The sequence below is a fragment of the Hyperolius riggenbachi genome, chromosome 6 (assembly GCF_040937935.1).
Source record: "Hyperolius riggenbachi isolate aHypRig1 chromosome 6, aHypRig1.pri, whole genome shotgun sequence".
Taxonomy (NCBI): Eukaryota; Metazoa; Chordata; class Amphibia; order Anura; family Hyperoliidae; genus Hyperolius; species Hyperolius riggenbachi.
Genome location: NC_090651.1, coordinates 383,414,822 through 383,430,089, shown reverse-complemented (window position 1 = coordinate 383,430,089; position 15,268 = coordinate 383,414,822). Strand labels below are relative to the sequence as shown.

The window sequence follows — 15,268 nt, the reverse complement described above, 5'->3', positions numbered from 1 at the left end:
ACAGAAAAAAATGGTGCCGCCATAGGCGTCGATGATAAAAGCTGCTTTTAGCAGCATTGAATGGAAAATTGACCTTTTTTTTTTTTTTACTGTAAAACACAGGATCCGCAAAGCCACAATATGCGGCTATGAAGGTAAAATTGGGTGCCCGGAGGGACCCAGTTAATGGCAAGAGGGGCCATTTGTTGCGGAGAGACTTTGCCGGAAATAGAATGACTTGCGGAGAACTATATTGCAGCATTGCACAGCGAGCGTGGAGCAGGTAGCTTCAGGTGGGGGATTTAGTGTTAGGTGCCAACAGGGGGGGAGGATTAAGGTTAGGCACCACCAGGGGAGGTCCTAAGGGTTAGGCAGCACCGGGGGGGGGGGGGGGAGGAGGATCTAAGGGTTAGGTACCATAGGGGAAGGGGGCTTTGTCTTAGGGTTAGGCACCACCAGGGGGGGGTCTTAGGGTTAGGCACCACCAGGGGGGTCTTAGGCACCACAGGGGAGGGGGCTTCATCTTAGGCACCATAAGGGGGGGTCTTAGGGTTAGGCACCACCAAGGGAGGGTTCTGTGGGAGAGTAGGGTTAGGTTTAGCCAGAGTAAAATATCAGTAAATATTACTGATTTTACTATCTTAATTCACTAGTACAATATCGCTAACCTTAGCAATATTTTACTAACGGCAATTGCTGCGCCCTTTTTTCCAGGTGCCTTTATTTCATGTATGCATGTGGGGGACCACATGGAGGAAGCAATTAATTGCCTGTTGTATTCATACACACCTGGTTTTAAAAAAAAACATTTTAATATGTCCATGTCATCGTCTACATCGGTTTATCAAATTTTCTGTCTGTTTTTCTGTCCTTGCTGTTGAAACACTTAAAAATGAGGACAGGGTCACCATAATAGAAAATGCGAGTGAACTGAAGCGAGAGGGATATGGAGGCTGCCATATTTATTTCCTGTTAAACAATACCAGTTTCCTGGCATTCCTGCTGATCTATTTGGCTGTAGTAGTGGCTGAACTACACCAGAAACAGGCATGCAGCTTATTTTGTCAGAAACACCTGATATGCTGCATGCTTGTTCAGGGGCTGTGGCTAAAAGTATTAGATGAAGAGGATCAGCAGGACAGCCAGGCAACTGGTATTGCTTAAAGGGAACCAGAGAGGATCAAGTATACATACCTGGGGCTTCCTCCAGCCCCATACGCACGGATCGCTCCCACGCCGCTGTCCTCCGCTGCCTGTATCCGCCGATACCGGGTCCCGTCACTTCCGGCTGACGCGGCCAATTCTCCGCATCACAGGGGTTCCCTCCATACAGTTACGTGTGTGGCAGCCTACTGCGCAGCCGCAAGCATAAGGGTATGGAGGGAACCCCCTGTGATGCAGAGAATTGGCCGCGTCCGCCGGAAGTGACGGGACCTGGTATCGGCGGATACAGGCAGCAGAGGATGGCGGCGTGGGAGCGATCCAGGCTTATGGGGCTGGAAGAAGCCCCAGATATGTATAAAATCTTTTCTATTTTAAAAATGCATCCCTCTCTGGTTCCCTTTAAAAGGAAATAAATATGGCAGCCGCCATATACCTCTCACTTCAGTTGTCTTTTAAATTCGTGAGGCAAGTCTGCTTTTTTTTTTCCTTTTGTTATTACATGTGGTGTGCGATTTATGTTTCAAGGCAAGTCAATGGCATTGCAGAAAATTAACGTCAATGGTATTCACAGAAAACTCGCAAAAGTAATATTTGCATATGCACGCATACAAAAACCCACCAAAATGTGCACAAAAGTTCCCATTAAAAAAAAAAAAAAAAAAAAAAAAAAAAGATTAACCCCCCCCCAAAAAAATGGTGCATGCGGTAGATTGCTACAGACACCTTTATTGCTCTGCTGCTGTTCCCTTCCCATCTAGTTCAGTGACCGCCCCCCGCGTATGTCACCCCTAAATATTGTCTGTAACTTAAGGGGCCCATACATTTTCCCGTCGGTATACAGCAGATTCGATCACTGTGATCGAATCTGCTGTGAAATCGTTGCGCAAACGCTGACAGAATGATCGATTTCCATCCGAAAACGATCGTTCCCATCGACCAGTCCGTGCAGAAGATATCGCTCGATCGCTGGCGGGTCGGGAGTGCGTCGATAGCGGCGTTCCAATGTCCGACGACTGACGCTAGCGGCAATACATTACCTTCTCCGCTGACACGTATCCTCGCTGTCACCGCTGTTCCTACTCCGCTGGGTTCCGGCTGGCTTCACTTTTTCCTGTCCCAACGGGAAGTTTAAACAGTAGAGCGCCCTCTACTGTTTAAAGTTCCCTGGACGTGAAGTGAAGCTGTAGCCCTGGGGGGGGGGGGGGGGGGGGGGTCAGCGGCAACTCCACAGATGGTGAATCAATTTCATGCTGAAATCGATTCACAATCTGTTTGCAGTACAAGCAGCCATACAATCCCTCTCTGATCAGATTCGATCAGAGAGAGATCTATCTGTTGGTCAATCTGATGGCAAATCGACCAGTGTATGGCTACCTTTTAACTAATGTCCAGCGATGCGTAATATGTTGGCGCTTTATAAATACAATAAACAAATAAATAATAAATATATAGAAACCTAATGAGTTGCTTGTGTTTGTAGGAGAAGGACCGTCTGCTGGCGCTCAGTGCCTTGTGTGGGAAGGAGTCAGACAAGCAGGAAGACAAGGGGAGCCCCCCCAGGAAGGTAGGAGCAATTCACAAGTGGCCAATCTGCTGCCTGCTGCCTGGCGGACAGGTTTGTGGACAGGATACACTCTGCAGATCTCTGCCTGCAGCTGAACTCACTTGTGCTGCATGCTGGACTGCACAATGTCATTGCAAGGAGATCTGCTGCCCCCTGCTGGTGGTTTTATGCGTAACAACTATATCTACATCAGTTTCATAAAGTAAGGCTGCACATAGAAATGTCTGTGGCTTATTTCTGTCATTCAGCTATGCAATAATGTGTTATTCCAAGTGATTCACTTTTCAGTTTCAGACTTTTTAATACAATAATACCTTATGGCTATTATACACATGAATACCCAAATTCGTATGCCGAATGTAACAAAAATCCTCCACATTCTACAGCAGACGGGAACGATTGACCCAAAACAGGGAGAGGGCCTTCAACACCATGTATCATTCTTCCCTAGACATTTTAAAGGCCGTATAGCTCTTCAGGCAAAATGAGTCAGTTACAGTAGCTAGATGTCTGTTACTGGAGTAAAAGGCTGCGTCCACACTAGGTCCGGAAACGTATCCGTGGCTGCGTTTTTCAAACCTGATGAAAAACGGAGTCCCGGATACTAATGTTGAAAATAGCAGCCAGCCTCACCCAAGTAAAAAACGGATCCGTCTGCGTTTGCGGGGATCCGTTTTCAAAACCTGAACGGAAGGTCCGGACCTGCTGCATTTTCACGCAACGGATCAGGACCACGGATACACGCAGGGGTAGTGAAAGTAATGAGAAAACGCATCTCCAGCTCCACAGGCAAAAAACGGATGTGAAAACAAATAGCCTGAGCTTTATGATTGGCCCAAAAAAATCCTCCCACTCCTTCCTAATGATGGAGACGTTTTCTGTCAGGGAAAAACCTGAACGGAAACTGATGCAAAACTGATGCACTTTCATCAGTTTGCAGTACGGTGGGTACTTCCCCTGATCCGGACTGCAGTGTCCGTCCTGCAACTGTGTCTAGTGTGGACCTAGCCTAAATGATTTACATATAGAAATATCACCATGCTGGAACTGCAGAAGCTTCTCAGTTATTGTGTTGGAATGTCCACTAGAACAGAAAAATGTGTCCAGTAAAACCTTAATCTTAAAGCAGGAGGATCAGCCATACTATGCCAGGGGAAAAACACATAAGTAGATAGATACCTGATCTAATTACATAACACATGTATTGTACTGTCCACATTTTGATAAAGGAAGGGAATTCTGTTCCTGGTGGGGGCCATGTCTTTTGCCCACAGTTTAGGTTAACTCGTGATGTCATTCTTCCCTTCATTTTTTTTTCTTTTCTCCTCCAATTGCTGAGTCACCTCAGCCTTGCTTGCAAACACAAGGGAGCAGAGGATCATGTTTCAGATAGGCAGGTAGGCAGGGAATTAAAGGGAAGGAGGAATATATTATAGATAAAAAGAACCCCCAGCATGCAACTGTTTTGCACTGACTACTAAAGGGCCAGTGCTCCTAAAGTATGTGATGACTCCAAACCATAACAGCAGAAAAAGTTTTGAATGCAGGATTAGCATCTTTATCACTTAATACACTCAGACCAGTTGCTGTTGAAATTTGATTTTTATGGTGACAATCCCGCTTTAAAAGCTCACCTGAAGTGAAGGGTATGGAGGCTGCCATATTTATTTCCTGTTAAACTATACTAGTTGCCTGGCAGCCCTAACAATCTTTCTGCCTTCAGTAGTGTCTGAATTACACACTACTGATTTTGTCAGAAACATCTGATCTGCATGCTTGTTCTGGGCTGTGGCTAAAAATATTAGAGGCCGAGGTTTAGCAGGACAGACGGGCAATGTGCATTGTTTAAAAGCCACCATATGTCGCTCTCCTCATGTTCATTTTAATTATTTTTCGTGCAAACCTCTAATATCCTTTTGAGGAGGAATTTTCTTATTCTTATCATGTTGTGCTCATAAATTTCCACTAGGGGCTCCAGAGAACCTCCAGCCTGCCGAGGAGAAGAGGAAACTTTGCGCGTCAGTCTGACCGGCCGGTGTCGCTGCATGGAAATAGTAAGTAACACATCACTACGCATTCAGGACAACAAGTCCCTTATTCAATTCACTGAAGCAATTGAATAAAACGAAATATTTGGGACTGCTGTTATGCGATTGCAATTGGTTGATCGGGGAAAAGGATTGTTAAGGGTTAAGGCTCGTACACAAGTCTGACTGAAGCCAACGACGGGTCCGTCGGGCCACCTCCCGCTGGGCGGGTTTTCAGCAGACAGTCCGGCGTGTGTACAGTCTGTCGGCGGACTGATCAGGCTGTTACTGAACGATCCGCCAGGCGGATCCGCCAGTTCTCCCAGGCAGAGTCTGTTGTTCCTCAAGGTGACACTATCGTGTTTGGATCTGTCAATCAAGCTACTCGTTTCTCTGTTCTTGCATTTGCTTGGTTCATTTTCGAGCTGCATACATTTTGCATAAAATTAACAGAAAGCGTTCATCCATTCGGAATTATTGGCATACATTAGTGGCCATTCATCTCTCAAATTGGAGGCCGATCGACCATCTGATTTCCATAATTACTATCGAATTGGATGAAAATCGGTTCAGCAAAGAGTGGGCCAAAATTGGTGGCATGTATTGATAAGACAAGCTGCGAGATGTCGGACCCTCGCGGTTGATCAGGTGCATGGCGGTAACGGTGAGCGGTAATGGGGAGAGTAATGAAACCCCTGGCACTGTTTCGGAATCCGAAGACTGATGGGCACCGCGCAGTGAGCAACATAGGACAGGCAATGTATACATACACACATGGGGGGCACATTTATACACTGAGGGGCAGCGGTGAGTCGGCGGACTCGGACGATTCCAGAGAGATTTCATGTTGGAATCAATCGGGAATCGGCCTGCGGTGTCTGGGCAGCTGACAGACCTCTCACTGATCAGATTCGATCAGAGAGCGATTTGTCGCTAGATGTATGGGCACCTTTTGTGCATCCCTACTATAGAACAACATTTTATACCTAATGCCTACTACAGACCTCGCAATTTCCCATCAGATAGACGAGTCAAATCGATTATTTTGGCCAGGTCCCATCTGATTTGCGATCGTTTTCCTGATTGATTTTTTGCAGTGGTGTAGCTAAGAAGCTGTGGGCCCCTGTGCAAGTTTAGCATTGGGCCCCCTCAAGCATGCTATAGATGACAATTGATTGATACGGTGCACCAAAACCAATCAAGGACAACCACAGTGTCAGAGGTGCAAGAAGGGATGGGATACTGTGTGTTACTGATCACTACTATTCCAATCAACTATAGAAGTGAATATTATCAGCACTGGACAAATAAAGAGCTAATACTGTGTTTGAGAGGTGGGCCCTCCGGGGCCCCTCTAGACCAAGGGCCCCGATGCGGTGGCTACCTCTGCACCCCCTATTGCTACCCCACTGAGTGTTTGGAAAATCGATCAGAAACATTGGAAATCAGATCTGTCCTGTCGGAAATAACTAATTCGGTGTGTACCCGGCATAAATAGGGATAGGCAATTAACAAAGACACATGGCACAATATATGCAAATCTTGCCTAGGCATGTGTATAACCTCTCAGCAATCCACATACAATACCACAAGCCAGCTAATGGACAGACGCAAGAGGCAGTAAGCCCATATGTGTAATCTAGCTTCTGCCGCAAGATATGACCGTTTCTATATTTATCCCGCATACAGCGTTCAGGGTTATGAGTTCCAGGAACTTGTGGTTTGGTCACATCTCTCGGTTGTTTTAGCCTTGGAAATAAGTGATCTTTGTATGAATGCTGTACAGAGGTCACACATCTGCTCAGAGACCCAGCACGGGATAATAAATGCCAGCGTTTGTATGTTCTGCATCATAAATAACTCACTCTGCCACATAATACTTAAAGAGAAACTCCAACCAAGAATTGAACTTTATCCCAATCAGTAGCTGATACCCCCTTTTACATGAGAAATATATTGATTTTCACAAACAGACCATCAGGGGGCACTGTATGACTGATATTGTGCTGAAACCCTTCCCACAAGAAGCCCTGGGACCGCGGTACTTTTGACAGTTTGTTACAATGTAACAAGGTTCACAGACAGGAAATAGCTCTTTACAGCTGTCTCTAACAGCCAGAACAGCTAGGAGCAGCTACATAACCTGCCCACAGTAACAATGTCACCATGTAATAAATGTCAGAATGTAAATCGGGGAGAGGAAAGATTTTACAATGAGCAAACACTGACAATCATTTATACATAATTATTGTAAAAATGAAGCACTTTTTTTATTGCATTATTTTCACTGGAGTTCCTCTTTAAAGTAAATGTAAATTGAAAAAAAAAAACCCAAGCAGATACTCGCCTAAGGAGAGGGAAGGCTCTGGGTCCTATAGAGCAGAGTTCCCCAACGCTGTCCTCCTGTGCCACCAACAGTACATGTTTTGCAGGAAACCACAAACATGCACAGGTGAGGTCATTAGTGCTTTAGCAGAGCAGATTAACCACCCCTGTGGATTTCCACAAAACATGCACCGTTGGTGGGCCTTGAGCACAGGGTTTGGGAACAGTGCCTCCCCATTCTCCTGCTGGTCTCCTCATTCCCACGCAGGCACCAATATTGGAATCCACCACCGAAGGAGACTTTGGAAGCCTCCAGGAGGCCAAGTGCTCCCAAAGACTGGCGGCTCTGTACTGCACATGTGCGGGAGAGCGCTTGCGCTGGCGCAGTATGGAGCTTCCCATCTTTGGGAGTACTTGAGCCTCCAGCAGCAGCACAGAGCAGTATTTGACCGATTAATAAGATACTGCTACCGGGGGAGCCAGCGCTGGAACCAGGGGACTGTGAAAGGACCCAGAGCCCTCCCTCTTCTTAAAGCGGAATATAACCCTGCATTTCAACTTTGCTCTAGAATATTATTTACAGCATATTATATGCAAAAAGCATTTTTTTTTTTACTAGACCAGCATTGGAAGGGTTAAACACAGAGGTTTAAAGTTCCGTGGAGAGATATGCAGGAGTTCAGATTGTTACATTCTATTTAGCTATATGTATCTATTGAGAAATGTTACACACTTTGGCTGTCCTCCAAGCTCCTTCTCAGTCAGAGAGATGAGTCACATTCAACACTTAGATACATTTCTGTAAACAAAATGTATCTATGTCAGCTTCGGATGCGTCTGCAGAAATCTCCAGGAACTTTAAAGCTCTGTGTAACCCTTCCAATGCTGGTCTAGTAAAAAAAAAATGCTGGTTGCATATAATATACTGTAAATAATGTTTTAGAGCAAAGTTGAAATGCAGGGTTATATTCCGCTTTAAAGAGAAACCGTGACCAAGAATTGAACGTCATCCCAATCGGTAGCTGATACCCCCTTTCCCATGAGAAATCTATTCCTTTTCACAAACGGATCATCAGGGGGCGCTGTATGGCTGATATTGTGGTGAAACGCCTCCCACCATGGTGCTGACATCACACTGTGGGAGCCTTGTTGCATTGTGGGAAATAACAGCTGTTTCCAACTGCCAAAAAAGCAAGCAGCATCTCCTTATTATTTATTTATTTATTTATTGTATTTATAAAGCGCCAACATATTACGCAGCGCTGTAATGTCCTTCCAGTGACATCACCTGCCAGCAGTAAAAATGTCACCATGTGATAACTGTCAGAATGTAAATCAGGGAGAGGAAAGATTTTACAATGGGCAAACACTGACTAAATAATTTATACATAATTATTGTAAAAATGAAGCACTTTTTTAATTACATTATTTTAACTGGAGTTCCTCTTTAAGTATTTTTTTCGGTTTACATTTACTAAAAGTGCTACTGGCATGGCTACCTTGTAAAGGGCGCCTGCAGGGAGAGCAATACCGAGGCTGGCATCTTCATTCCCTTATATACTATGCCAGTTGCCTGGCTTCTGAGCTGATGCTCCGCCTCTAATACTATAAGTTACCGCCCCAGAATGAGCATGCAAGTTAGATGCTGTGACTGCGGCAACCAGCATTAGTTATAAGTTAAGGGTTGGTTATAAGATAAGACAGCTGAAGTGAGAGGTATATGGAGGGCACCATATTTATTTCCTGTTAAACAATAGCAGTTGTCTGGCAGCCCTGCTGGTCTATTTGGCTGCAGTAGTGTCTGAATCACACCAGAAACCTGCATGTGGCTTATCCAGTAACACTTCAGTCAGAGCACCTGACCTGCATGCTTGTTCAGGGGCTGTGGCTGAAAGTATTAGAGGCAGCAGACAGGCAGGCAATTTGCATTATTTAATAGGAAATAAATATGTCCGCTTCCATATGCCTCTCACTTTAGGTCCGCTTTACACATGTTACTGGTTAGGGGGGTGTTTTTGGTCCACTTGCCAATTCACACAGCAGAGCAGCAGGGCATGTACAGTATATGAACACTGGTTAGGGGTCCAAATGACAAACCTTTGAGCAGAATATTATTCCTGCTGGCACTATACTGAAGGGACAGCTAGTTATGTCAGTATATGTGGCTGGGGGAGACCTTGTCACAGATAGAAATTAACCACTTCACATCCAGACCTTGTTTCCCCCTTATGGATCAGAGCAGATTTGACATTTCAGCTATGTCCCTTTTTTGGCTGGTTTCACAGTGGGATGTTAAAGTCCCAGGTTACAGCAGCCAGTAACGCAGCCTAACTAACAGCACTGTAAAATCAATGTGCTGTTCACAGTACACAGTCGCATTACATAGTAACGCAGCACGTTTAAACAAAGTGCTGCATGCTGTACGTAATACTGGCTAAGCCACGTTAGACTGCTTGCACATGCTCAGTAATGTTGGAGGAGGAGGTCTCCCCTCCTCCTCTGCGGCCAGCCACATGGCTAATTAATATTCACTGCACTGTGGTGACTTGTGGTGGGACTGTAGTGTTGTCCGGATCATGAACGAATCGTTCATTTGATCCGGATCTTTTTTGTGAGTCGAATCATCCGGATCATCACAATAAAAGATTCGGTTCACAGGGGATGTCTGTCTGGAAGAAACCGGAACATACAGAATGTACAGTGCAGGGAAAGTCCTGTCCTGCTAGTCATTTCACCCCCAGTCTGCTTCCCTAGTAAAATGATTCAAATGATTCGGTTCAAAGATCCGGATCTTTTTAATGATCTGATTCAAATGATCCGAATCCTTAAAAAGATCCGGACTTCCTATCACTATCCTGGAGCGGCTGCTTTGAGAGCTGCATAACGCTGCTCAATCTGACGTCCAACTTCAACACCACCATGCGTTGCGTTAGGAGCACGTTATGCGACCATAACATCCCCTAAAACGCAACGTCTTGGTGGGAAAGTAGCCTCAATCAGTAATAACTTTATCCCTACTTATGGCACCTACATGAAGTATATATTGTTTTTTTCAAGACAAACTAGGCTTTCATTGTATGCCATTTCTTCCCTTGAACGGCTTTGTTTTCTATGCATTTTAATGGGAAAAACAGGGGGAAAAAACAGAAAAAAAACTTTCTCAGTTTTACCAATTCCAGTTTAAAAATAAAAAGTGTACATAAAAAACACAAAATATGTTTGGCTATTTCTACTGTTTATCACAAAACTTAGATTGTGTTGGTTCTGAAATAATGGTACAGCGTGTATTTTTCACTATGAACTGAGTAATAAAAAGCATTTTAATGGGGAAAAAAAAACAATCTTATTGGGTCAGGGAACATATATTCCCATTCACCAATTAGTGCTGCAGCAGATAGTCAGAAGTGTGCACAGGAGCAAGCCCAATCCTGCACAACACTGCTTCAGCTACAAGACGTATATCTACGCCCTCCTGGCTCAGATGAAGTCACAGAGGACATAGATATACTGTAGTGGTGGCTAAAGTGCTTAAAGGACCACTCTTATGAAAACAAATCTAACATTTAAAATGCATACCTATAAAATGTACATTTATCCCAAAGTACGATGCGCTACAAATTACTTTCATCCTTTTGTTGCTGTCCCTTACAGTACGCAGTAAAAATCTGACAGATCTGTCAGTATTTGGACTAGTCCATCTCCTCAAGGGGGATCCTGAGGACTTTCTTAATTTTCTTTGGAAAGGATCTAAACAAAGATGCCAACCAGCTTCCTTACTTATTTGAACACTATTTTGACAGGTGGACTGCGCCACTTTTGTTCAGAGACTGCTCTGGTAAATAAAGGATCATCTGGGGAATCCCCATGAGGAGATGGACTAGTCCAAAACATGTCAGATCTGTCAGCTTTCATTGAACCACTGTGTACAATATACATTAGATTTTCATGCAAGTCCTAATTCTTTTTCCTCGTCAGTCATCTCTGCTAAAAAGCTGAATGTATTTTGATAAACTGCTTATAAGCATAGCGCTGTAAAGGGGGAGGTGCACTCGGGTGGGGTGGGAGGGGCGGGGACAGGTGCATTCGGGGGAAGGAGCACTCAGAGGGGGAGGTGTACTTTGACGCAGCTCAGTAATCGCTCTGTCGTTGCAGCGTGTCTGGAAGGCGCCGGCCTGGCTCTGCATCTTGCCGTTTCCTCCAGCAGCTCCGGCGGTAAGATCGCCCTGGCCATCAGCCCCAATCTGCAGGTAGCACGGAGCCGGAACCTGCAAGGAGGTGACAGGAGATCCTGCGGGGGAAGACTTCAGAATGGACACCCCAGACTTCCTCTGACATACGGGTAATGCCTATCACATTCCAGCTACACACAGTATCCTGCTCGCTAGTAGAGCCCTGTACTACTTATATACAAATCCTGGGACTCCATCTCCCAGGCAACAGAGTGCAGCCAAGGCTGTGCAGACAGAGGCTAGCCACGCCTTCTGTTGCTATGGAGAGAGGAGGAGGCCTGACACAGCAGCACACGAGGAGCGTCACAGGGTGAATGAGGGGAACAATGCACTATAGCGGAGGTGGCCTGCCAGGTGGATCGCTCACTGAGGCACGGGGGGGGGGGGGGGGGGCGGCGGAGGTTGTGAGCTGCTGTGCTCACTGTAAATTCCTGGCCGAGGCAACTGATAAAGGCAGTTTGGTAGAGTTTAAAGAGAAACTCTGACCAAGAATTGAATATCTCATACTCCCTATCACATCCTTTGAACCAAAAAGATGGCTGCCCCCATGAAAAAGATGGCTGCCCCATGAAATCACAAACATGTGCATGTACTTTTAAAACAGGGTGGGTAAGAGATTTTATTTCCTATATATTTTAAATAACATAACTAATGTAACTTAATAAGCATGTTTGTTTAGGCTGAAGTTCCTCTTTAAAGAGAAACTCCGACCAAGAATTGAACTTAATCCCAATCAGTAGCTGATACCCCCTTTTACATGAGAAATCTATTCCTTTTCACAAACAGACCATCAGGGGGCGCTGTATGACTGATATTGTGGTGAAACCCCTCCCACAAGAAACTCTGAGGACCATGGTGCTCCTGGTAGTTTCCTGTCTGTGAACCTTGTTGCATTGTGGGAAATAGCTGTTTACAGCTGTTTCCAACTGCCAAAAAAGCACGCAGCAGCTACATCACCTTCCAGCAGTAAAAATGTCACCATGTCATAAATATCAGAATGTAAATCAGGGATTTAAAAGATTTTACAATGGGCAAACACTGACTAAATCATTTATGCATAATTATTGTAAAAATGAAGTACTTTTTTATGACAATATATTCACTGGAGTTCCTCTTTAACCTAGTGTGTGCAAGGCTTTAAAGGACAACTGAAATAAGAGGGATATTGCAGCTACCATACTTATTTCCTTTTAAACAACACCAGTTGCCTGGCAGCCCTGCTGGTCTATTTGGCTGCAGTAGCATCTGAATAACACCAGAAAACAAGCATGCAGCTAGTCTTGTCCGATCTGACATAATTGGATCTGGATGATCAGATTGTGTTTTGTGCGATGTTGTGTTGTGTAAATTACAAATGTTGCTTCCGACCCAAATAAGAGTTTAAGTTTTCTCTTGTTTTCTTGCTCTACAGACCAATCCCCAAACTGGCAGAGATGGAACGTCAGCTACGGGAAGCCATGGCAGAGAAAGAGCGCCTCCTGAAGGCCAGAGTAAGTATAATTCTGTATCCATCCTCTGTGAGGTCTTACCCTTTTTGCTTAAAGAAAACCTCCCCTGGGGGGTCCTCGCCTCGGGTGGAGGAAGCCTCCAGGTCCTATTGAGGCTTTCCCCGTCCTCCTGTGTCCCACGGCGGAGGCGATAAAGCTCCCCGAACAGCGGGGATGTAAATATTTACCTTCCCGGCTCCAGCGCAGGCGCAGTATCAGCTCAGATAGGCGGAAATAGCCGATCGCTGTCAGGCCGCTCTACTGCGCAGGTGCAAGTCTTATGCACCTGCGCAGTAGAGCGGACCCGACAGAGATCAGCTATTTCTGCCTATCTCCATGCTGAGAGCCGCAACAGCGCCACCAGCTGGAGTCGGGAAGGTAAATAAATCATCGCTTGTCGAGCATAGATTGCGGGATGCTTCGGGGGAGCCAGCGCTGGACTGCCTGCAGCTACAGGGGTGGGGGAAGCCTCATTGAGACCCTGAGGATTCCCCTTCCCGAGGTGAGTACCCCCCAGGGGAAATTTTTTTGTTACTGGTTCTCTTTAACATTTATTAAAGTGGACCTGAACTCTTGCACAGGACAGAAGGAAAACATAGAGGAATGCACCCCGTATGTATTTAGAGAGTTTAGCCTGTCTAATTCCCCCTCATCTGTGACTAATTACAAGTTGTAATTTGATCTCTCCCCTGCGTCAGCTGACCGTCATGGCAGAGCAGCTCATTTGAAAGCACAGGATGTTAACAATATGCCTGCTTCTATGAAAGCAGGAAGTAGACACACTGCAGATTTATTGCAGGATTTGTATCGGCTGTAACAAAAAAAATTTCTTTAAAGGTTATTATGCTGTTGCGTATTTTTCAGAGCAGAGAGGAAGTTCTGAGTTCAGGTCCGCTTTTAGAGGATCTGTAGTGAAAACCTTTGTCCATTGTGCCTGGAACTAGTCCTTCCTTACAGGACTCGCGAGGCGAAATGAACGTATTTTCCTCTCCCGCAGGCCCTCTCCTTTTCTAATTTGCCAAAACATTTTTAGGGGTATTCATATATAGATGATGTTCTGATTGATGCAATAATTGGTACCTGAAGTGAATTGAATAAAAATGATAATCTTACCTCAGTAGTACGATGGGTTCTGGATGGTCCAAGAACTTCCCAGACCCTTCTCCAGCCCATCCATCCATCGCTGGGACCCTCTATACCTATACAGCGTTCACCAGTCATGTAGGCCAGCCCACCTGGACTGGGCATGTGCAAGTAAGGTCTGCGCACTTCCTATAGCTATAGATTGCCGTATATTGGTATTTATCCCCGCCTACCCAGTGATGTCACAGCCTAGGCTGTTTATTATGTGGAATCCCCCCCAGTACTCTGTGAGACCGACTATATTTTGTACTGTCTTTAGAACTCTCAGTAAGCAAACATTCTGCAGAGATCCCTTGCCAGTACTAAAGATGTCACCATCTGTGATATACATACCTTCCAACTTTTTGAGATGAAAAAGAGGGAGACTTGAGCCACGCCCCTGCCACACCCCTGATCACGCCCCCGTCACACCCCTGATCACGCATACCATAAACATAAAACAACATTTTTCTTATGAAATAATTCAAACCACGCTGGTCCTTTCCGTCATGATTCATTTCCCTTCATATTAACATTTTAAAATTAGAAATATATCAATTTAAAGGATGGGAATAAAGTTTAGAGTCAAACACATTTTGTAGTAGAGAAATATATATATTTACATAGAAAGAGGGACAAAGTCCTGAAAGAGGGACACATGAGGAGAAAAGAGGGACGGGACTCCCAAAGAGGGACAGTTGGGAGCTATGGATACATTTCAGAAAGTAAATTGGGTAGAGTAAATATTTTACAATGGGGAAACATTGACCAAATGATCTATATATGAATGTTGTAAAAATAAAATAAACAAAATAAGCAATTTTATTAATTTCGTTATTTTAACTGCAGGTCCTCTTTAAATTCAAGTCACGTCTCAGCTTTCAGTAAGGTCCCAGAAGGTGTGCTTTAGCAGCACTGTGTAATAATGGCACACACTTCTCATATAATTAATGGCAGGTTCCCTTTAAGTGCAGTGTGTGCATTGGCTTGCCCTGAGTGCAGCCTGTCACATGACTGTGGATGCTTCTGCTTTCTGGCAGGCAGTGCTGCGCGCAGTGACACTCGGGCGCCCGGCTGTGCAGAGCAGGTATGAGGCGTGCATGTGTGTGCGTGTGTGTGCGTGTGCATGTGTGTGTGTGGTGAGAGAGGGAGCTCTGACAGACGCCCCTTCCCCATGCCTGTGTATGTACTGTATGGATATACACCTGCATGTTACAGGAAAGTCATTGCAGAAGATTTATAACTTTTCAGCCTTACTGCTGGGAGTCTCTGTTTGCTGAGTTTGCCTCACAGAAGCAGACAGACGGGTTTTTCGTGTTTTTTCAGAGCTCAGCCGCAGCAGGCGAGCTACTAACACCAGTCTATCATTCA

General features: G+C 45.1%; 1 protein-coding gene across 2 annotated transcripts in view; it reads left to right on the top strand.

The window, feature by feature from the left end:
• PHLDB3 (pleckstrin homology like domain family B member 3) overlaps positions 1–15,268 on the top strand; it is a 167,523-nt gene that overhangs the window by 126,108 nt on the left and 26,147 nt on the right. For both annotated transcript variants that reach the window (XM_068241968.1, XM_068241967.1), the window contains exons 8-11: positions 2,624–2,707; positions 4,677–4,761; positions 11,212–11,398; positions 12,700–12,778. In XM_068241968.1, the coding sequence (XP_068098069.1) occupies positions 2,624–2,707; positions 4,677–4,761; positions 11,212–11,398; positions 12,700–12,778 (435 nt within the window). The remainder of the gene's footprint in view (positions 1–2,623; positions 2,708–4,676; positions 4,762–11,211; positions 11,399–12,699; positions 12,779–15,268) is intronic.